This window comes from Trypanosoma grayi (assembly GCF_000691245.1).
Source record: "Trypanosoma grayi strain ANR4 Tgr_104_V1, whole genome shotgun sequence".
Classification (NCBI taxonomy): Eukaryota; Euglenozoa; class Kinetoplastea; order Trypanosomatida; family Trypanosomatidae; genus Trypanosoma; species Trypanosoma grayi.
This window is the reverse complement of record NW_008825723.1, coordinates 2,528-23,426: the sequence shown is the minus strand read 5'-3', so window position 1 is coordinate 23,426 and position 20,899 is coordinate 2,528. Positions and strand designations below refer to the sequence as shown.

At 53.5% G+C, this 20,899-nt stretch overlaps 13 protein-coding genes across 13 annotated transcripts; all 13 read left to right on the top strand.

The window, feature by feature from the left end:
* Positions 1-415: 415 nt before the first annotated feature.
* DQ04_01041130 (developmentally regulated GTP-binding protein) lies at positions 416-1,522 on the top strand (the record flags this gene model as incomplete). Its single annotated transcript, XM_009310121.1, has 1 exon — positions 416-1,522. The coding sequence occupies one exon, from the start codon at positions 416-418 to the stop codon at positions 1,520-1,522; it is 1,107 nt and encodes a 368-aa protein (XP_009308396.1).
* Positions 1,523-2,247: 725 nt separating this feature from the next.
* On the top strand, positions 2,248-2,952 carry DQ04_01041120 (guanylate kinase; the record flags this gene model as incomplete). Its single annotated transcript, XM_009310120.1, has 1 exon — positions 2,248-2,952. One exon carries the CDS (start codon positions 2,248-2,250, stop codon positions 2,950-2,952), a length of 705 nt encoding a protein of 234 aa, XP_009308395.1.
* A 566-nt stretch (positions 2,953-3,518) lies between these two features.
* Positions 3,519-4,463, top strand: DQ04_01041110 (hypothetical protein; the record flags this gene model as incomplete). Its single annotated transcript, XM_009310119.1, has 1 exon — positions 3,519-4,463. The coding sequence occupies one exon, from the start codon at positions 3,519-3,521 to the stop codon at positions 4,461-4,463; it is 945 nt and encodes a 314-aa protein (XP_009308394.1).
* Positions 4,464-4,783: 320 nt separating this feature from the next.
* Positions 4,784-6,406, top strand: DQ04_01041100 (BBS4-like protein 4; the record flags this gene model as incomplete). Its single annotated transcript, XM_009310118.1, has 1 exon — positions 4,784-6,406. One exon carries the CDS (start codon positions 4,784-4,786, stop codon positions 6,404-6,406), a length of 1,623 nt encoding a protein of 540 aa, XP_009308393.1.
* A 561-nt stretch (positions 6,407-6,967) lies between these two features.
* Positions 6,968-7,978, top strand: DQ04_01041090 (hypothetical protein; the record flags this gene model as incomplete). Its single annotated transcript, XM_009310117.1, has 1 exon — positions 6,968-7,978. The coding sequence occupies one exon, from the start codon at positions 6,968-6,970 to the stop codon at positions 7,976-7,978; it is 1,011 nt and encodes a 336-aa protein (XP_009308392.1).
* Positions 7,979-8,596: 618 nt separating this feature from the next.
* DQ04_01041080 (hypothetical protein) lies at positions 8,597-9,556 on the top strand (the record flags this gene model as incomplete). The annotated part of the gene is made up of 1 exon (XM_009310116.1): positions 8,597-9,556. The coding sequence occupies one exon, from the start codon at positions 8,597-8,599 to the stop codon at positions 9,554-9,556; it is 960 nt and encodes a 319-aa protein (XP_009308391.1).
* A 302-nt stretch (positions 9,557-9,858) lies between these two features.
* On the top strand, positions 9,859-10,989 carry DQ04_01041070 (glucokinase; the record flags this gene model as incomplete). The annotated part of the gene is made up of 1 exon (XM_009310115.1): positions 9,859-10,989. The coding sequence occupies one exon, from the start codon at positions 9,859-9,861 to the stop codon at positions 10,987-10,989; it is 1,131 nt and encodes a 376-aa protein (XP_009308390.1).
* Positions 10,990-11,622: 633 nt separating this feature from the next.
* DQ04_01041060 (putative endonuclease V) lies at positions 11,623-12,612 on the top strand (the record flags this gene model as incomplete). Its single annotated transcript, XM_009310114.1, has 1 exon — positions 11,623-12,612. The coding sequence occupies one exon, from the start codon at positions 11,623-11,625 to the stop codon at positions 12,610-12,612; it is 990 nt and encodes a 329-aa protein (XP_009308389.1).
* A 154-nt stretch (positions 12,613-12,766) lies between these two features.
* On the top strand, positions 12,767-13,765 carry DQ04_01041050 (short-chain dehydrogenase; the record flags this gene model as incomplete). The annotated part of the gene is made up of 1 exon (XM_009310113.1): positions 12,767-13,765. The coding sequence occupies one exon, from the start codon at positions 12,767-12,769 to the stop codon at positions 13,763-13,765; it is 999 nt and encodes a 332-aa protein (XP_009308388.1).
* Positions 13,766-14,018: 253 nt separating this feature from the next.
* DQ04_01041040 (putative tyrosine aminotransferase) lies at positions 14,019-15,257 on the top strand (the record flags this gene model as incomplete). The annotated part of the gene is made up of 1 exon (XM_009310112.1): positions 14,019-15,257. The coding sequence occupies one exon, from the start codon at positions 14,019-14,021 to the stop codon at positions 15,255-15,257; it is 1,239 nt and encodes a 412-aa protein (XP_009308387.1).
* Positions 15,258-15,871: 614 nt separating this feature from the next.
* On the top strand, positions 15,872-16,594 carry DQ04_01041030 (methylase; the record flags this gene model as incomplete). Its single annotated transcript, XM_009310111.1, has 1 exon — positions 15,872-16,594. The coding sequence occupies one exon, from the start codon at positions 15,872-15,874 to the stop codon at positions 16,592-16,594; it is 723 nt and encodes a 240-aa protein (XP_009308386.1).
* A 195-nt stretch (positions 16,595-16,789) lies between these two features.
* On the top strand, positions 16,790-17,185 carry DQ04_01041020 (hypothetical protein; the record flags this gene model as incomplete). Its single annotated transcript, XM_009310110.1, has 1 exon — positions 16,790-17,185. The coding sequence occupies one exon, from the start codon at positions 16,790-16,792 to the stop codon at positions 17,183-17,185; it is 396 nt and encodes a 131-aa protein (XP_009308385.1).
* Positions 17,186-18,291: 1,106 nt separating this feature from the next.
* DQ04_01041010 (hypothetical protein) lies at positions 18,292-20,151 on the top strand (the record flags this gene model as incomplete). The annotated part of the gene is made up of 1 exon (XM_009310109.1): positions 18,292-20,151. One exon carries the CDS (start codon positions 18,292-18,294, stop codon positions 20,149-20,151), a length of 1,860 nt encoding a protein of 619 aa, XP_009308384.1.
* Between the last annotated feature and the right edge of the window lie 748 nt (positions 20,152-20,899).

The following is a 20,899-nucleotide window of genomic DNA, read 5'->3' as shown; positions in this document are numbered from 1 at the left end:
GTGTTTGGGGGAAGAGAGAAAGAGAGGGATGGCAATGAATGTGGGTGGCTGTTTGCCTGTTTGTTTCATTACTACCATTTTTTTTTTTGTTTGGCTCCACAGCAGCGCACCGGTTAGTTGTCTCCGGTGTGGGTGGGAGAGACGTCATGGGGTGTGTCTGCTGTTGGCGTGTTGTGTGGCGTCACCTCCCGCTGCCACTCCGCTCTCTTTCTCTCTCTCCCCCCCACCTCACTGCGTTGTGTCTCGGTGGTGCTTCGGCGGCAGTAGTGGTGGCGTCCCTGTTTTCTTTTTCTTTCTTTGGCATTCTTGCAAGGGTGCGCCCCGTCTCTCCTCCCAACCCCACCACTGTGTTGCACTAAAAGCACAAGCCACACAAACACGTTAGCAGGCAGCAACAGAAGCAACAGCGGCAGCCATGTCTAACTTGCAGAAGATTAACGACATCGAGGCGGAGATCGCCCGCACGCAGAAGAACAAGGCGACTATGGCACACTTGTGTCAACTCAAGGCCCGTCTCGCGCAGCTGAAGCGCGAGCTCATCGCCTCGGAGTCAAAGAAGGGCGGCGGCAAGGGCGAGGGGTTCGACGTGCAGAAGACGGGTGACGCCCGCATCGGTTTCATTGGGTTTCCCTCTGTGGGGAAGTCGACGCTGTTGACGAAACTCACGTCGACGCACTCGGAGGTGGCGGCATACGAGTTCACAACGCTCACGTGTGTGCCTGGCGTTGTGCAGTACCGAGGGGCGAAGCTGCAGATGTTGGACCTGCCCGGAATCATCGAGGGCGCGAAGGATGGAAAGGGTAGGGGTCGGCAGGTCATCGCGGTGGCGCGCACCTGCTCCCTCATCCTCATCGTGCTGGACATCGCCAAGCCGCTGCAGCACAAACTCATCATCGAGCGCGAGCTCGATGGATTCGGCATCCGCCTCAACAAGCAGCCGCCGAACATCGACATACGAAAGAAGGACCGCGGCGGTATTAGCATCGCATCCACCTGCCCCCTGACGAACATGGACCACGACACGATTAAAACAATTCTGACCGAGTACCGCATGAGCAACGCGGATGTGATGCTGCGGGGTGATTACACCCCAGATGATTTGATCGATGTCATTGAAGGAAACCGCATCTACATTCCCTGCATCTACGTGCTGAATAAGATTGACCAAATCAGCATTGAGGAGCTTGATATAGTCTCCCGTATTCCGCACAACTGCCCCATCAGCGCACACCACGGGTGGAACCTTGACGGGCTGCTGGAGTGCGTGTGGGACCATCTGCACTTCATTCGCGTTTACACGAAGCCGCGTGGGCAGGTGCCGGACTACGATGAGCCGGTCATCTTGAAGAAGTTGCCGTCACCAACGGTAGAGCGGTTCTGTCTGCGTCTTCACCGGCAGATGATGAAAAGCTTCAAATACGCGTGGGTGTGGGGGTCGAGCGTGAAGCACCAGCCGCAGCGTGTTGGGAAGGACCACCCGCTCGAGGATGAGGACGTCGTTCAGGTTGTTAAGAAGGTTTAAGCGAACAAAGTGAACAACAACAGCAGCAGCAGCAACAACAACAACAACAACAGACACTGAAGAAGAGAGGGCTGGAAACTGCATTTCCTATTTGTGTTAAAGGAGAAGAAGAAAAAAAAAGGACAGAGGAGCGTTGCGCCGGGGCAACCACACCCACAGAGAGCGTGAGAGAAGAGGGGTCTGGCGGTGCAATGAACTGCGCCTGCCGCAATCATCTCCACCATCTACGTTTGTGCGTATATGTGTGTGTGTGTGTGTGTGTGTGTGTGTGGAGGGGGGGTTGTGTGTCCGTGCGCGGCAGTGATTGTTGCTGGCATCGTTGAGGATACCACAGGAAGATGTCTTGGCATTTGTGAGCACCTCTGAAGGATGTCAGGTGAGGCGGCGCACACCTACTCGGCGTAGCGGTGAACAAAGTTCTAATCACAACGAAAAGGACACGTCAGTGTGAAAGTATGCCTGTGCGCGCGTGGTCCTTTGTCTCTGTGGAAAAACCAGGTGCATCTTCTCCCATTTTCTCGCTTTCTTTTATTGCTATTTCTCTCTCACACACACACACACACACACACATACACATACATACAAACCCATATACTTTTCTCCCAGGCTTGCTGGACGGTCTGCGAAAAAAAGGAAATTAGGCTCTCTAGCCTTCCTCGGACTGCTTAGCTGCTCTTAGCACCGTCCCCTCTCGGACTTTTTTCGTTTGCTTCACTGCAACGCATATGCGGCGGCTGACAGACGTTCTTGTCTTTGTGGGGCCTAGTGGGAGCGGTAAGTCGACGCTAATCAACCACCTGCTGGAGCGATGGCCGCAGCACTTCGGCTTCTGCACAAGCCATACCACGCGGCAGCCGCGGTTGGCGGAAGTGGCGGGGAAGCATTATCACTTCGTCTCTCGGGAGACATTTCGGCATATGATCAATAGTGGTGCCTTTGTGGAGTACAACAAAGTGTTCTCCCCGTCAAGGACCGATGGGGCGCGTGGGAGCAGCAATAACGATAGCACCAATGCCGCCGATGACTCCGATGATGCAGATTACTATGGTACGACAAAGAAGGAACTTTATAAGATTCTAAATCAAGACAAAGTTGTACTAATGGACCTTGATATTGCGGGGGCAATGAATATCAAGAAGTACTGCAATTGCAGTGTCAATGGGGATAAGCAGCCGCAGCTTCGCGTCAAAGTCGTCTTTTTGAAGGGACCAGGGCTCGAGGTTATCGCGCAGCGCCTGCGCCAGCGAGGGACGGAGTCGGACGCTTCGTTGCAGAAACGCCTGCGCGAGAACGAGAAGTGGCTCAACTGGTGCTTGACGAATCCAAATTTCTTTAATCATACACTTCTTAACCGTGACCTGGAAACGTGTTTGGCGGAGCTGCGAGGGTTTGTAGCGACACAAGTGTTGTCCCCCGCCAGTGCGCTGTAAATAAAATGGCGCGGCGTATCGTCGTTAGCATAAGTCCTACCAACCACCACTAATAACACCGGCGCTGTAAGACATGAGGGAGAATCGTAAACGGCAGTGTGGCTCTTTCTTCTCTCTGGAGCGCATGGGTGGGGTGCACTTTTCCGCCCATGTAAGTGAGTCGTGGAATATATGGGCAGTCTGAAACTTTGAGAGGCGTGATAGCTACACCGAGGCAGAGGAGGAGGAGGAAGAAGAGGAGGCTGGTCTGGACAACTTGCTGTGTCCTACTGGGTGGGGAAGGCATCAGTAGGGTTAGCATATAACTCTGCGTTCTAACTTAATTTGGCCCGGTGTCTCCGTCTCTCTGTAGCGCAAATATGCCTGTTTCACTATGATGTGTGCATCCTTGCCGAGATGGGGGAGTTGCTAAGTGCGATATCGCCTCTCTCTCTCTCTCATGTTGTTTCCGTATAATTTTGTTCTCTCCTTCTCCCCCACACTGCTACGTGTATATATACATATAAATATATATAGTGTCTAATCACACCATCACTGCTCGCACACACTAAGAGTTTCTACAAAGCATGTCTGCCTCTTTTCCAGCTGCCGTTGCACTGGATGAGGCGTGCAAGAAAGGGGATACGTACAGTGGTCTGCAGATGTTCAAGGCGGTGCTTCAACGCAAAATCAGAAGTGGCAACGAGTCGGGGGCGCACGACCTGCTGGACGCTGGCTTGTTGCAGGCGGCTGTAGCTAACATGTCTGTCGAAGTGGGGTCCGAATTGTGCGCTGGGCTTCTCAACCTCTTTAAGTGTTTCAACCACACGGGGGACGAATTTGTAAAGAAGCGGTTGTCTACCGTGCACAACTACTTGACGCAGGTGGAGGAGTCTCACGCCTCGCCTGTGTGGTGCGAGATGCACGTTAAGTTCCTCCGCGACGCGCTGCTTTGGCTCCAGACTGTAGGGGCGGGGGACGCCTACGTCGCGGACCTTAACTCTAATCTTTGCCGCGCATATCTGCGGCTCGCTCATAGTAGGGCGAATGCTCGCGATGGCAGCAGCGGCAGCAGCAACGACGAGGAGGCCATCTGTGAGGCACTTGCGGCAGCGTACAACACTAGTCATCTTTGCCCCTCAGAGACGCAGCTAATTCGCTCGGTTGCATCCGAGGTGCAAGAGCGACTCACGGAGGCGGAAAGGCCGTTTTTAATTGCACGCACTGTTTACGGCGTGCTCTCGGGTATGAGCAGGAAGTCAGATGTGCCGCAGAAGGTGCTTCTGACGTCCGCATCGACAATTTTGCACGATGAAGGGGTATCGGCTGACGCGTCAGCGCTGTCTAGCTTCTTGCATGATGTGGTGCAGGTCATGGTTGAGGCGTTACCCATGCAAGTCAACGCGTCCGAGACCCAATCACACACGCACCTCGTGGATGCCTTGTGTAACGTTTACTACCCCTTGCTGCCGGTCATCCGCGACCTGGATTGGGTGGCCCTCTCACGCTCTATCCGATGCGGGGGTGTGTGATATGCTGCACTGATTATGTCTGCTGTGTGTGAGTGCACATAAGCCAAAGGCGTACATGAAGGCGCTAGGAGCGATTGTTCTGTCGGCCTTGGTCTCATCCTATTACTCTTATTGATAGTTGTTCTTCATGCTGTTATTGCCTTTGCTGCTGATTGTCTATTCATTTTTTTTTTTGTGTGTATTGGTCTTTTTTTTTTTTTNGGGGGGGGGGTCGGTGATTATCGTTTTTCCCTGCTTGTCTTGGGGCTCGTCACCTCACACGTAGGTGGTAGCGTATTGCTGGGTTGTGAAAGTTTTGTGGGCCGTTTGTAGCCATATTCATGGGTAGGGAGGGGGAGAAGGGGGAGGAGAGCACTGCGGCACGGGGCCGTGAGAGTTTTAATGGCAGTGATGCAGGCAATTCTTCGCCCAACGACGGTGACTCTCCCGAAAATGTCCTTTCACATGCGGTTTCATCCATAACGCCAGCTTCCACCATCCCCACGTCGAAGATTGCAAGCAGCCTGCTCAAAATCCGCGAGCGTCGCAACTGGCTTATTCATCACCTTTACACACGCCAAGAGTACGTAGAGTGCCTGAGCGTCATCGAGGCGCAGTTGCGGGAATCTGAGGGCGTGTGTGAGTACGCACTGTATGTCAAGGGGCTGCTGAAGAGGCGCAGTGGGGATTTGACGGAGTCTTTCCTACTCTTTCAGACTGCAATGCTCATCAACCCGCAGAACCCGGTGAATCAGAAGCAGGTGGCGCGGGCTTTGTTTCTGCTTGGTCAGCACCGCGCGGCGATCGATAGCCTTAAGGAGACAGAGGATATGTGCGCGATTAATGGGGTGGGGGAAGACTGGACGCTTCAGTACGGTATCGGCATGTGTCACATGTACCTGAACGACTACAAGCAGGCAGAGACTGCATTCGTGAAGTCCATCAGCATTCAGCGCCGCGACTGCACGATCATGCAGCTGGGCAAGGTGCTCGTGTTGCAGAAAGAATACGAACGGGCCATTAGTCTCTACGAAGAGGCGCTTCAGACAACCCCCGACAACCCAGACCTCCTCACAACGTTGGGGCTGCTACATCTGAAGGTGAACAAGCCTGCTAAGGCATTTCACTATGTTGGTAAGTGTCTCACTTTGAACTCATCCAACCCGACAGCCATCATGGTGGCGGCGGGTATCATGCAGGAGAACGGAGACTTTAGCGTCGCGCTGAATAAGTACCGTGTCGCAGTGTCAAAGCTGCCGCACTCCGCGCGTTTGTGGAGCAATATTGGGATGTGTTTCTTTGGACAACAGAACATGCACGCTGCCGTTGCGTGTTTGCGTAAGGCTGTCGCCTTGGCACCGTTAGAATGGCGCATCGCGTACAATATGGGCCTTGTGTTTCTACATTTGAAACAGTACGCCTCGGCATTCCACTACCTGTCGGCATCCACGTACCTGCATGGGCAATACGCCCCCGCCTTTATGCACTTGGGCGTCTGCCTGGCGTTGATGAACGATGTCGAGAACGCGTGCGCGGCGTACGCTCGCGCGCTTGCTATAGATCCGGACCCCTTCATACGGCTTAACTACTCCATCACCCTGTTCAACAGCGGGAAGGAAGAAGAGTCGAGGCAGCAGCTGGAAGTGTTCCTCCAGGCATGGGAGAATGCGCAGGAAATGCAGAGACGAGATTGGGGGCCGATAGTTTCACGGACAGTAAGGCTCCTCACCGCGCGGTTGCGCGGTGAGAAAGAAATGAATTGCCACACTGCCGTCAGTAGCATCAACAACGATGACAACAATATTGAAACCAACGACAAGAAGAATGACAGCTCCACTGTTGAAAACGGCAGCGCCGTCGTTGAAAATGACAACGCCAACCACAATAAGAATGTGGAAGGCGAGACCTCGCAAGCTGTTGCTGAGGCGGTTGAAAATGAAGGCGGGAGTGGTGACAATCGGTGAGCAGATGTGGCGGTTTGTGTCTGTGCGCCTGCCTCTGCCTTACACGCCCCATGTGTTCTCACCCAGAGAATGCGGGAGTGGGGGAGAGGCAAGGTATGCGCGGCACCTGCGGCCTCCAGGAACCACGGACATGGACTTCATGTCCTTTCAAATTACTCGATTTTTGTTAGAAACCTTCAAAGGCAAAGTACACAAAGGCAAAAAAAAAAGAATGGGAGAACGATCCACAGTGGTGGCAGCAGCAACTGATGTGGTGCATTGATGCATTTTTGTGAGACATGAATATCGCCTTCTCTCTTTTTCATTGCTTATTACCAATATTATTATTTCTCTTGCCTTTCTTCTGTTCTTTTATCCTTGTTGTCTCGCTGTGGAATGCACCTCGCTATGGGTATAGATAACTAGGGTCACTGCCCCGCTCGTGCTTCTAAAAAGATCAAAAAAGACACATATACAAACACGGCAACAGGAATTGCTTACAACTATCACAGAGCTTTTTTTCGTTTCTTTACCCGTCTCTGTTGCTGCCTGTGTCTCTGTGCTGCTTGCCTGTGCTCCGCAATGGACACCGAGAAGTCACTCCGTGAGGATATCATCCGCATTCGCCGCGAGACGGAGCGTGCGTCGTGCCACGCGGATGAGTCGGCGTTCGGTGAAGCCCGCACGGCGGTGATGAATATATTGGACACGAACTACGGTGGCTCCGGTGTCCTGTACGTTCTCTGTTGTGTGATGCCGCCGCTTATTTTGTGCGTTGCGTGCATGCTTCTCTACTACGCTGCAAAGTTACTCCAAGAGCGGTATCTGCTCTTACGTGTGTCGAGGCAGCTGCGCAGCAACCCCATGATTCAGGAGGAGTTGCAGGCACGGAAGCTGAGTCAGGCGTCGCGCCGATCCGCGCGTCAGCGTACTTCCTTCATTATTATTCTTAAATGCATCGTGGCGGCCACTGTGCTCGTTGTTTTCATTGGATCGCGCCTGATGATGGAGGTGACGGTGCGCACGTGGTTGAAGTCTCTTTTGGTGCCACACGCCACGGAAGCCGAAAGCGATTCTTCTCTGGAAGATGAGTTTTCCCAGGATCCGTGGTATGAGCTGTACGATGGTCTTGCGTCGTTTCTTACTGTCAGCTGGTTCCGCGACCTTCAGAGTCTCTTTGTCTTCTCCTCAATTGGCTCCGGCATGCTGGTGGTCGGCCTACGCCTGCTCCGCTCCGCCTCTGATGACTCGATGTCGCTACACACCCGCGTCTCCGCGTCGACGCAGATGCTGAAGAGGGTTGACGACCGGCACATGGCGCGGAGCCAGGAGCTGCTGCAGAAGCAGCTGGTGGATCTGCTCGCGATGGTGTCGGATCAGTTGGGATCGGCGAAGGGGCTGAACGGGGACGGGACGCAGGAGGAGGACTTGAGGGTGGAGGAGGAAGAGGAGACGCCAGAGGCTATCGAGGACGAGGGGAAGAGCGAGGACGAGGGGAAGAGCGAGGACGAGGGGAAGAGCCAAGACGAGGAGAAGAGCGAGGACAAGGAGAAAGATGAAACAGCAAGAGAAGATGAAAAAAAGAGGAAGTGATAAAGTGTGTGCAATGACACATGTGCTTCCACACAGTTAGAAGATATTTAAGGGGTAAATAGCGAGGGAATGGATACTGCTTTCTTTCTTGTCGTTGTCGTTGTTATTGTACCACTACGCACACACAGGCACACATGCGTGTCGGCATCTTTGCAATGCATGCATGCATGTATGTATATATATATATCCGTGTGTCGGTGTGTGTGCGTGTGTGGCGGGCGACATTTCTTCCCTACAATCGACGCTGCTGCTCTTTCCTTATGGGGCGATGGAAATGCAGATGGCTGCATATATATATATATATATGTTGGCTATCGCCTGAGACTAAGTGAAGGAGTGAGGGCCTTCAGAGTCCATTCAACACTTCTTACGTGCTAAATGTCACACACCGATTATTGTCCCCCACACCAAACAATTATATCTGCGTAAGTGCGCCCTAATGCATCTCTCTCTCTCTCTTTCTTTCTTTAAACGCATATATATATATATATATATATATATANTATATATATATATGCAATGTGGAATTGGTCACTCTGTAGTCAAGGAACAGGGTGAATATATAAATAGTAGTAGTAGCAGTATTAGTGGTAAGGTGGTGTCTGATTGTGCTGTGTAATGAACCGCACCGGAAGTTCTGTCTACGCACACGCCATGGCGCAATTCGCCATTTGCCGCCAGCCGTGGAACGAGTACATCAGCCTTCTCACCAAGCAGGACTCGACACCGTATCACACGGAGCCGCAGGAAAAGCCGGCGTATCGGGGCCGCAAGCGTGGGCGGGAAGGATGGCTCTTTGGCCAGCAGGTCCAGCTGCACTACCACCGCTTTCCAGATGAGCAGCTGCTCACGAACCTTACTCGCTGGCGCACCGGAGAAACGGTTGGTGATGTGGCCCTTCAGCAGTTTCGCAACGCACAGCCATTCGATATTGAAGAGAAGGACCCGCAGGGAATGCATCGACCATCCCCCGAGGTTTACATGAAGCTCAACTACAAGAACCCTGCCACTATATCCCGCTTCCTCACACGCACTGGCCACATGTACCCAGCGGACATTCTCCCCATGAACCCGGAGGCCGTCGTGAAGTTGCGCGTGGCAAAGGCTCAGGCAATCCGCATTGGGCTCTATCCCCGGTTTGGTAATCCCTTCTGGTTCCGCTCGCAGAAGTTCCGTCCCAAGGCGTACCAGGAGAACTACGACCCCACCACGTACTCAACGAAGCACACAATGGAGCACTTTGCCTACAACTGGGTGCAGACGGACCGCATTCGGCGGTACTTCAGTGAGTTGGATGCGATGCATAAAGCCGCGTCGACTGGTGCCCGCGGAGGGGCCGCCGCGACGGCAGAGCAGAAACAGCAGGAACAATTCTACGCCCCGGACAATCAGCCCATCTCGATGCATCGCAACAATACGTCGTACATGGCGGATGTGGAGCGATCGGTTAAGAATCCAACGGTGCCGGGACTTATGTCGACAAAGGGCATGAAGAAAAAGTTCCACAATTTGTACTCCTCGACCTCAACGAAACGCATGGGATTCTCCAACCCGACGTTGGGAATCAAGAAGGTGTGAGGCCGCTGCCGAGTGCAGTTCACAGAATAGCGTTTGTTGTGACGTCGTCTCACACGTCTCCAGAAGAATATTCTTGTTTGGGTTTGTGTTTGTGCACATGTGTGCCTCTGTGGTTGTGCGGTGTTGGGCGTGTCCTTTTTTTTTTCTTCTACACACCATGTTTCTTCTCTCTCTCTCTCCTCCTCATCCTCCTCTGTTTTATCTGTGTGCATGTTTGTATGTGAACGTGTATTTTGGCTGCGCCGCCTTCGAGTCGCACGCAAACACAACAAAGGGAGAAGCAGCAAGAAGCACAAGCAGCGATGGAAATCAAGGAGCTTGAGCTTTCTGAGATGTGCGAGGAGCTCGCGAAGCCGACGTGGAATGTGCCTCTCATTTTCATTGGCGATGTTGGTGGCACGAGCGCCCGCCTGGGATTCGCCCACCGCGGCAGAAACGATGCCGTGTGCATCGTCACCAAGCGGTTTCACATGAAGAACAAAGACATCTGCGACCTGCTCATATTCTTCGAGGAGATCCTCAAGGTGGTGCCGGCCTCCATTATCGCGCGCGTGGCAGCTGGTGTGATCAACGTCCCCGGGCCGGTCACGGGCGGTGCGGTGGGTGGGCCGTTCAACAACCTCAAGGGCCTCGCTCGCCTTGCCGATTACCCGAAGCAGCTGTTCCCGCCGGGCCGTAGCACGATCCTCAACGACCTCGAGGCCGGCGGCTTCGGCGTGCTGGCTGCCAGTGATGCGCACGTCTTCGCGGAGTACTTTGACCTCATGTGGGAGGGCACACAGTGGCAGAAATGCGAGCAGCAGCCGGCGGGGTCTGTGCTCGGCCGCGGCCGCTGCGTTGTGCTGGCCCCTGGTACCGGCCTTGGCTCGTCGCTCATCCACTACGACGATATGAGCAAGCGTTATATCGTCCTTCCGCTCGAGCTCGGCTCACAGACGCTCCAGATACGGGATGACCTTGCGTACTTCCAGGACGCCGCCAAGAGTCTCTCGCGCCTGCCCAGCTACGAGAACATGGTGAGCGGCGGTGGCTTTGAGTACCACTACAAGCAGTTGGTGGGTGGAGACAAGCCGGCGATGTCGGCCGGTCAGATTGCGCGCCTCGCACGCCAAGGTGATGAGAAGGCCGTACAGGCTATGAAGATCTTCAATATGTACCTCATGCGCATTGCCAGCGAGGCCAGTATGGCATTTGTGCCCCTCACCGTCGTGGTTGTTGGCGACAACATTGTGAAGAATGGGATGTTTTACAGCAACCCGGAGAAAATCCAGGAGATGCGGAGTGAGGCACTCAACCACGCGATGGAGCGCTTCGGTTTCCAGAGCCGTGTGACGTACCTACGGCAGAAGAAGCTGTTGAACCTCAACCTCATCGGGTGTTACCAATGCGGGCTGCCGCTCATCAAGAAGGGCAATCATGCATCGAAGTTGTGATCCTGCGCATAGAACACCAGTGTTGTACATACAAATACAGGCACACACATGCACATACACACAAGCGCGTCCAAAAGACGAGACAACATTTTTTTTTGTAAAACGAATGGAGTGGGGAGTGGCTTCAAAAGGAAGAAAAAAAAAGGCATACGTTGGTAACGTTGAAACCGAATGGGGGGTGGAGGAAAAAAAAAACTGCGACTTTGTTTCGTTGATTTTGCCTAAGCGTACACATTGCAATACCTTCGCTCTTTTATAGGCATGCCCTCTCTTTCCCTGGTTTCTAGGAGGAGGAGGCGGGTGTGCGTCGGCCACGATGTTACGCGCCCCCAGAGTCAGGGGAAGGTAGAAGAGGTGGATTTTTTTTATACCAAAAGAAAAAAAAAGATATGTTCGAATATTTTCTTTCCAAGCAAAACGATCGTCTGGTCCTGTGATCCTTCAGAAGAGGCTTTGTGTCTGACTTTTTTGATGAAGGCGATGTTTTTTTTTCTTGTTTTACCATTGGAAATGGGCTGGCTTCACTATATACTTTGCTCTTTTTTATAATATGTATATATATCTATATATATTTTTTTTTCTGCCTGTTTCCTTGCACGACTTGCACACAAGTCCGGGCCCCGCTGGCCGTTGATGCGGCCGAAATTGGACAAGGGCCGCGCGGAGACATGTGAAGCCTGCGCGGTGGGTCGCTGTGTCGCGGACGTGGCGCAGCGGGAGGCGTGGACAGCCGTCCAGGCGGCGTTGGCGCGGCGTGTCTGTGTCCCACGCACACATGGGATGGTGGAGCAGTATTCCACGAGCACGGAGGGGGGAATCTCATCGCTGCCCTCCTTTTTGCTCCCGTCAGAGATTCTTCGGGACTTTGCAGCGACGGTGCTTGGCCCGTTGCTACGACGTGACGCTGAGCACCAGATGACTCTTGCGCCGCCGCACTCTCTTCCACTGCTGCAGTACGTCGGTGGAGTGGACATTTCCTTCGTCAAGGATAGCAACCTCGCGGTGGCGTGCCTCGTCGTGCTGAAATACCCATCCATGGAGCGGTGTCATACCATTCTGCATAACTGCGAAGTTACGGAACCGTACATTCCTGGGTTTCTTGCCTTCCGCGAAGTTCCGCCACTTGTGGAGTTATGGAACAAGGCACAGCCGGAGCTGCGTGACGCAGCGTGTGTTCCACAACTGTTGTTCGTCGATGGCTGCGGCGTCCACCACCCACTTCGCTGCGGGCTCGCCAGCCACTTGGGTGTCTTGCTAGATGTTCCCTCTGTTGGCTGTGCAAAGAACTTTTTGGCGGTGGACGGCGTGACGCGAGAGGCGATGAACGCCCTCTTTGCTGTGGAGTTGCAGAGTGATGAAGGCGCAGAAGATAAGCCGTGCATAAAGCCGATCATTGGGAAAAGTGGCATGATGTGGGGATACGCAGCTACACCAAACCGTAAAGTCAAAAAGCCTATCTTCATCTCCCCCGGACATCGCATCGGCTACGCGGAGGCCGCTGCGTTGGTGCTCTCAACGTGCAAACACCGCGTCCCTGAGCCCATCCGAGCTGCAGATTTAGTCTCACGTGAGTACATTCGGCTGATGGCACTCAACAATGTCAAGGAGAGGGAAGCTGTGTGAGACAGAGTTCGTCTTTGATCTTCTTTCTGAGTGGTAATCGTGGTAGTGTGGTCTGTCCATTGTGAGGCGTTGAGAAGATGAAGGGGGTGTTTTTCATTCTATAGGGAATCCTCTCTCCCTGACTCTTCACTGATAAAAGAAACGACCCGGAAGTATGATTTTTCTTCTTTTTCTGAGCATCACGGGATGGATCCTGTGGTCGGTGTACAGCTTCTTAATGTACTGCCGGACCTCTGTTGCTGGGAAAACGGTCCTCATCACGGGAGGGTCCACTGGTGTTGGGAGGTGCCTCGTCATTCGCTTCCTGCAGCTTGGCGCCAGGGTCATTGTTTGGGACTATCGCAAAGACAAGCTTGATGAACTTAAGCACGTGGCACTTCAGAGTAATCCCCAGCTGGAGAAAAGTGAATCGAACGGAGACGATCCGGTGAAAGATTCACAGATGAACGCGGGTAGCAGTCAAACCGTCACCAGCGAGAAGCTCCTGACGTGTGCTGTTGACTTTTCGAGTCGCATTCAATTGCAGCGCGCGATAAAGGATCTGGAAAATGTCCATATTGTTGTGAATGCCGTGGACGCTGGCAGTAGCAAAACTTTTTTTAATCGCTCTGACGAGTCCACCGAAAAGATCATGCTGGCCAACACTTTGTGCCCCCTTGTTCTTGCCAGGGTGTGCCTTCCGAGGATGGTGCAGCAGCAGGATGGTCACTTTGTCACCATCGCATGCAAAAAAGGGCTGCTGGGTGACGTGGAGAATCCAGACTGGGCAGCCTCCCGTTGGGCGTCCATTGGGATGCATGAGAGCATCCAAATGCTCATCAGGCAGAATGACAGGAGTGGGAAAGTACGTACTACACTGGTTTGCCCCTACGACATTTTGCGGCCTTCCGCAGGAGCACTGTCTTCTACTTCATCGGCGAGCTTCGATCCGTCTGCCGATGGTGAAACTGGACGCAAACCGTCTGGTGTGAGGCTATTCAATATGTTTTCATTAAAGCCACGGTCGTTTACTCCCGAAGAGGTTGCAGATACTTGTGTTTGGGCGATTTGTCATGGTGTGGAACGCGTGTTCCTACCTGCCACTTTGTTGCTTCTGCCGATGCTTCGAGTGTTGCCAGTGCCGTGGTTTATGTGGATCATCTCCTTCCTGTGAAGCCAAGAGGCCAGAGTTCGTTCTACGCTGCAAAGATGCATCTCGACAGAAGAGGCAAAGCCGATCGACGCCCAACACAACACGCACTTGGTGTCTCTTGCGCTGTGAATATCGCGCGAATATTTAATAATCACAATTGGAGAAATAAAAAATATAAATCATTTGTTTTCTTTTTTCGTTTTTTTTTTGTTGGTTTCCACGCCTTTCTGGTACGCCTGATAACTCTGAAGAAAGTCAAGGAGACCTCGCAATCATGGCTAAATGGACAGTACTGGAGCCGGCAACGATGCCGCAGCGGAGCGTTAACAAAATGGAGTCAATGTTTCATCGCAGGAGCAACGCACCGGCGAACAAGACGCCGCTCAAGATGGCCATTGGCGACCCCACCTTTGACGGCAACCTCGTGACGCCAGACTCCACCACGGCGGCGGTGGTGCACAGCTTGGAGAGCAACAAGTACAACGGGTACTCTCCGACTGCTGGGCGGCCAGAGGCGCGACAGGCAGTTGCACAGTATTGGGCACAGCGCTTCGCCGGGAAGCAGGCGGCGCACTGCAAGGCGGATAACGTCGTGCTCAGCTGTGGCGTGTCAGAAGCCCTCCTCATTGTATTGACGTCGCTGTGCGATGAGGGTGACAATGTGCTTATCCCTATGCCGTGCTTCCCCCACTATGACTATCTCAGCGACCTCTACGCCATTGAGACACGCCACTACACCTGCAGCGGGGACAACAACTGGGAGATTGACTTTGATCACCTCCGAAGCCTGGCTGACGGCAGGACAAAGGCGATACTAATGACCAACCCATCGAACCCATGTGGCAGCAACTTCTCGCGCAAACACGTAGAGGGTTTGATCCGAGTTTGCGAGGAGCTGCAGCTGCCGCTCATTGCGGACGAAATCTACGCTGGCCTGGTATTCTCCGGCGAGAGCTTCACCTCCGTGGCTGACTTCGACACGCCAGTGCCACGCTTTGTTGTGGGCGGTCTGTCGAAGCGATTTAACGTACCGGGGTACCGCTTCGGGTGGGTGTTGGCGGTGGACCGCGACGGTTACGGCGCGAAGATATGGAAGGGCGTGCACAGTATGGCCGCACGTTGTTTGATGCCGAACTCGCTGATACAGCATGCTGCCGTGAAGGCTCTTGCAGAGACGCCGAGGTCGTACTACGAGGACTGCGCAAAGCGCATGGAGGAGGGGGCGATGGTGATGTACAGCGGCCTGGTGAACTGCGCTGGGTTAAAGCCAGTGCGGCCGCGAGGTTCCATGTTCCTGTCAGTTATTCTTGACTTTGGGGAACTGGAGGACGCCATTCAGACAGACGCGCAGTTCGCGAAGAAGTTGGCGGAGGAGGAGAACGTGCACGTGTTTCCAGGGGAGCCGTTCAAGATGCCGGGCGCTCTCCGCATTACGGTCACACGGCCACTTCCCCTGCTGCAAGACGCCGTGAGCCGGATTCGGGCTTTTTGCGAGAGGCACCGACGGTGCTAATAAAAGGGAACGAAAGAATTAGTAGTGGATCGATGTGCTGTGGGAGCAAGGAAAAGTAGAGAATGTCTTGGTGGGAAGAATGTGAATCGGATTCGCTTTTTTTTTCTTTTCCTGGGGTGTGGTCGTGGATGCAGATGGACACACATGCGAAGCAATTCGTTACTCTCCTGGTAACGCCGTCGATAGGAGTACGTGGCTGTGGTTGTGTGAGAATGTGGAGTATAGCCAATTCCCAGAAGATAGGAGTTATCAAGGAGTGAACGCAATGCTGAGGCAATAATGATGCCGTCGATGCGTTAGTTGAAGAACATACTAGTAAGGATATTGTTTCGTGTCTCTGAATGCCGTACTGTCAGAGACAAACAGAAAGGGGAAAAAATGAGGCATTATAGTTTTTCTGTTTTCTTGATGTGCCTGTGGTGTGTAATTCATTGACGTGCGGAATGTTGTGAGCGCGACTGTGTGTCTTCTTTGTGCTACAGCCTGCGTTTTTTTGCCTCTTCGAGAGCCCATACATATACAATCAGGCAGAATCCGAGCACGATAGCGGGAAACAAAGTGTTGAGACAGAGGCGTGAAGGAAAGCTCCCCACCCCCCACCCATCCAAAGTGCGATGCTGGTGGAGAAGCCCAACTATGAGTCGTGCAACTACAACAGTGACCCCATCGGTGATGTCCTTGAGGGTTTGCTGCGTGCAAAGCGCCTCGGCAGCTCTGTAGGTGGCGGCGTGGAGGTGCTGGAGCTGGCGTCAGGGAGCGGCCAGCACGCGGTCTACATGACGAGACGCTTTCCCCCGTCTTTCATTGCGCGTTGGGTGTGCACTGACTTGCCCGAGATGTTGCCGGGCATCTGTCGCTGGCTGCAGGAGGACGGCAAGCAGCACGCCGCTCTCGTGCAGCAGCCACATGCACTGAGTTTCACCGACACAGAGTCCCGCTGGATTGAAATTCGACAACTTGCTTGTACTTCTACTTCTAATACTGTCAATGGTACGGCGCGTGAGATTGGCTACGATCTTGTATTTACTTCTAACAGTTTGCACATTGCGCCGTGGGAGGCGTGTTGTGTGCTCTTCCGCCGCCTCCCTCTCGTCGTGCGACCCGGCGGTATGTTTATCGTGTACGGTGCCTTTAACTACAACGGCACCTTCACCACAGAGAGCAATCGCCGCTTTGATGCGCGGCTGAAGCAGAGTCATCCATGGTGTGGCATCCGTGAGAAGGAGGCGGTGGAGTCGCTTCTGGCGCAGCAGGGTTTCACGTTAGAGGAAGACTACGCGATGCCGGACAACAACCGTTGTCTCTGCTTTCGCCGCCGAGAAGGTACTGTGTGCTAGCCACTCAGTGAAGTGGCGGTGTGTGTGACTGCATTATTTCAGAGTATCGTTCCATTCCTCGGCCGCACGCTGTGCACGTGAGTCTGCGGCACTTCCATTTCCCATCCCTCATCTCTTTATCTTCTCTCTCTCCCCCTATGGTCAAATCATCTTTTTTCCCCTTTTTCAGTTGCTGTGCAGGTAGAGAAACGTGAGATGCCGCGCGCAGCTCGCAGGCGTGGGGGTGGTGGTGGTGGTGGTGAAGGCTCTGAGGCCGGCATCCTTCCGCAGCGCGTGCGGCCCGTCCCACTCCGCCTCTTTTCAACGCAGTTGCAGATGCTTCCGCTTCTGCCGCAGTACGCCGTGCGGTACGAGCGGCGGCAACGACGACAGCGTCGTGCGGCGAAGGAAGGGATTGTCACAGTGGAACGCAGGTGTATCATACCTTTGCGTTTTTGCGATGTGTCTGTTGGGAATCAACTCCCCAGCCGAGCTGGTGCCAGGCGCAGCGCTGAGATGCGCTTCAATACTGTTCTGTGGGGCATGAAGGATGTGTGTCGCCTGAAGTTCGCCGAGTTGACACCAGCAAACAGTTGCTTCACCTTTCTGTGACGGCGACGTTTCGCGCGGCGGGCGTTATTCTGCAATGGGCCGTGCTGTGGTTGGGTGTGTGTGTGTGTGTGTGTGTGTGTGTGTTGGGGGGATGAGCAATGTCCTGTGGGCACTTGTGCTTGTTTGTGTGAGTGAGTGAGTGATGCGGAGGATCCGTCGCCGTTGTTCTTCCTTAATATGTCGGCATGGCAATCACGCGCGTTTGTGTGCACTCTGTCTAGAATATTCCACGAGGTTTGTGGAAGGTGGTGGATGTGTCTTTTGTCGTTGTTTTTCTGTCCTTCTTCTTTTGATTGCTAGGCCCTAACCGAAAAGAGGGGATTTTTTTGCCTCACTGGCGTACATTCGGCAATGTCGCAGTGTAGAATAAGCAGTGGCGCTGCAGTCCTCGTCGGTCCCGACTGACGTGTCGACACGCCAGTCGTGCAGCCGCCGACGGGCGACACCATCCCTGACACCCCTTACAGGGGCGCAGGCGAAGGTGGCGAAGTTATGTGTGGCAATGGGTGCCAGCAGCAGCAGCAGTAATAGTAGGTACGAAGAGGGCGGCGAAGGTGGCCCAGTGCTGGGCGGTGCAGAGCACTTGGAGTCTGTGCGAGTTCATGTAGGAGGGCACCACTGTCGGCTTCTGTCCCACCTGGGCTCACCGTGCAAATGGCAGAGATCTGGCGTTCCTTAGCACCGCAGGGTGATGCAGCGGCGTTTACAGCTTCGGAACGTGCGAAGGGGTTCTGCTTGAGAACCGCTTTATGACATGGCCTAAAGAGTATTTTTTGTATGGCTCTACATATCATTCTTTTTTGAATATGAATATCGATATATATATATATATATGTGTGTGTGTGTACGCTGTTTTGGGTAGGAGCGGCGGAAGCATACATTATCGGTGTTTGTTCATCTGTATCTTTTGTGGGTGGATGGAAGGTGCGCCCCATACACGAACGATAGGCAGTGTTTTGTCAGCCCCGTGGCCCGGTGTCTTCGTTTCCCTGCATTGTTTTTTGTTGTTGTGTTTCCCTTTTCATGCTGCTGTTGCAGCGGGCCCTAGACACACACATACACACCATTAAAGAGGCTGAGAAACCTCTTGTACGGAGTGGAACTACATGGACTCCAGGGGCGCAATGTGGAGTGACTCTTCGCCTCGTCCCGCGGCCAGCGAGGAGTCATGCTGTGCGAAGACTGCCCTTCCAGCAGAGGACGCCGAGAGCTGTTCTGGTGGTGACGATATTGATGCGCAGGGGGTTTCAAATGGGGGTGAGGTGTCAGCGGGGACGGTGTGTTTCTGCCCCATATTTGTGCCCTCGAAAGGGCGGCACCACAGCAAGCGCGGCACCATCGCACTCCTCATACAGGATCAAATCCCCTTTACCATCGTCGTGGAGCAGGGGGAGGCCGCAGAGTACGAGCAGCTTGTCGACCGCCTCGTCGAAAGGTTGTGGAATGGCGGCAAGACGAGCTGCCAAAAACAGCAACAACATGTGCTGAGCGGGGCGGAGCGGGACACAGTAGCCAACTGTGTGCTTGCCACGCCACTGTCGTCACCGCCATGCCAGACTGCAGCTGATGTGCGACAACTTGTCAAAGTTGTGTCACTGCCGTTGTCCGACCAAGGCATCTCATACGTTCGGAATTATATCTTGAGGGAGCTGGTGCCGGCGGCGTTTGCCGACGCTGCCACCACCGCGTCTTCGCCCTCTTTGCCACTGTCACCGGGTGGGGAGAAGTGGTACTGGGTGATGGACGACGATATTCAACGCTTCCACATCGCGCAGGACAACAAGAATCACGCTATCTCCCCGCGTCAACTCTTCACGGAGGTGTACGCACGCATACATCAGCTCCATGCCAATGTTTGCGACATGCGTAACATCGCAATCTTTTCACTGGAATACGCCAGATACGCTTATACCTACGGGGACAAGGATATGGCGTTGAACAGCTACAACAACATCGCCTCTCTCTACCGTTATGATCTCATACCTCCCAACTGCGCCTACCGCTTCCGCATCCGCGAAGACTACGACTTCACGTTGCAGCTCATTCTCTACGGGTTGAAGACGGCGCGCTTCCGCAACCTGTCTTTTGATGTGCCTGGGATGGCGGAGGCGTCAGGCGGCATGACAGAGTACTACAAGACGCAGAAGGAGGACATTCGTAAGCAGAATAAGTTATTTGTGGAGGCATGGCCGGCAGTGGCACAAGAGTGTATTAAGGGCAAAGGCGCCTTGGAGCGAGAGGACATACGCGTCCGCTGGGACCTTCTGCATCCCAAGAAGAGCGCGGACCCCAGCGCCACTCTTCAGTCTCGTACGCCGCTGCTGACCAAGAGAAAGAAGCCCCAGCCCCGCACGATCGCTGGCTTGCAGACCCAAGAGACGAGCGGTAGTTCTGAGGCAACAGTCTTGAAGGGATACCAAGTGGGCGCCAAGAGGCCCCGGAAACCCAATACAGTAAAGAAGCAAGCTGACGAGGAGGAGGAGGAGCAGAAGCAACAGCCAGAATCAACGCCAGCCCAGGTGTTGTGTGAAGGGAGGCGGAGGAGGGAATTGGATGCCAAGAGCAGGATACCGCCAGGGTGGAAGGGCTACGCACTCGAGAGCTGGCGGGACCTCTCCGTGGCTGAGGCGGAGCTCCTCCACCTTCGGCTCATTCCTGCGGAAAAACTTCGGGTGGGGCAAACTGTCGCGATTGTGCCACCGTTGTTTTCGCAGAAGCCATCCGTTGTGGAGGCGGTACTTATTGAAAAGAGCGTCACACGGAGGCGCAGGAAATCAGTGGAGGAGAAGGAGAAGGGTGACGAGGTGGAGGTCGTCACTGAGTGGAGCGCGGTGGCGCGTGGAATGCCTCTCTTAACGGTGACGCACTGCTACGAGGTGCCGGCAGTGGGTCTGGGTGTTGCCGCGGCTGCCGTGGATGAGTTTTTTGAAAACGAGAGAGAGAAATTGCCTAAGCAGTCAGAATGAGTGAGGCAGAAGAAAAAAAAACGTGAGAATTTGCAGTCTACTTGTGCTAGACGCATTGAGTAATATTTTTTTTTGTGTTTTGATTTCATTATTCAGAGGCAAAGCCGTTCATGTCAAAAATTCCACGGGACGGTGTGGTTGGTGGCACCTCATCGATTGTGCGCGGCAATCGAGGCGAACTGATAAATCGAAAAGAAAAAATAAAAGACGTATTCTCACATACCGTAGCGGAGCCATGGTATGATCCTTTAAGGAATGAAGAGGTGCCACTTTTTTTTCTCTGTGTTTCCTTCTCTGTTTTACTCTTTTTTTTTTTTTTNTTTTTTTTTTTTTTGTTTTGATTCTCCTGCTGCTGTGGCAGCGTATATATGTGTGTGTGTGGGGGAGGCTGTTTCCCATATTGGTATTTCTGTGCGTGTGTGTTCGCCCCGGCGCAGTGGTGGGGAGATGTCTGGAATGAGCCGCGTCGTGTCGCTGTGGTGACTCCGAGGCACGGTTGTAACTACAGCAGTAACCGGAATGGGGCAATAAAAAGAAGAAGAAGAAACCGTTTAAATTAAGACAGTCGTTCAGGCGGTATACTTTCAGTATCCTCTTTCTCGTAGGAGACTTCGAGGATCCTGCTGCGGTCCTTCTGTTTGTCGTTGTTTTTGTTTTTTCTTTGTTTGTATTTTTGTTTTTTGTTCTGACTCCTCTGCAGCGGGCTTCGGTGATTTCGACAGCCCTATATATATATATATATATATAT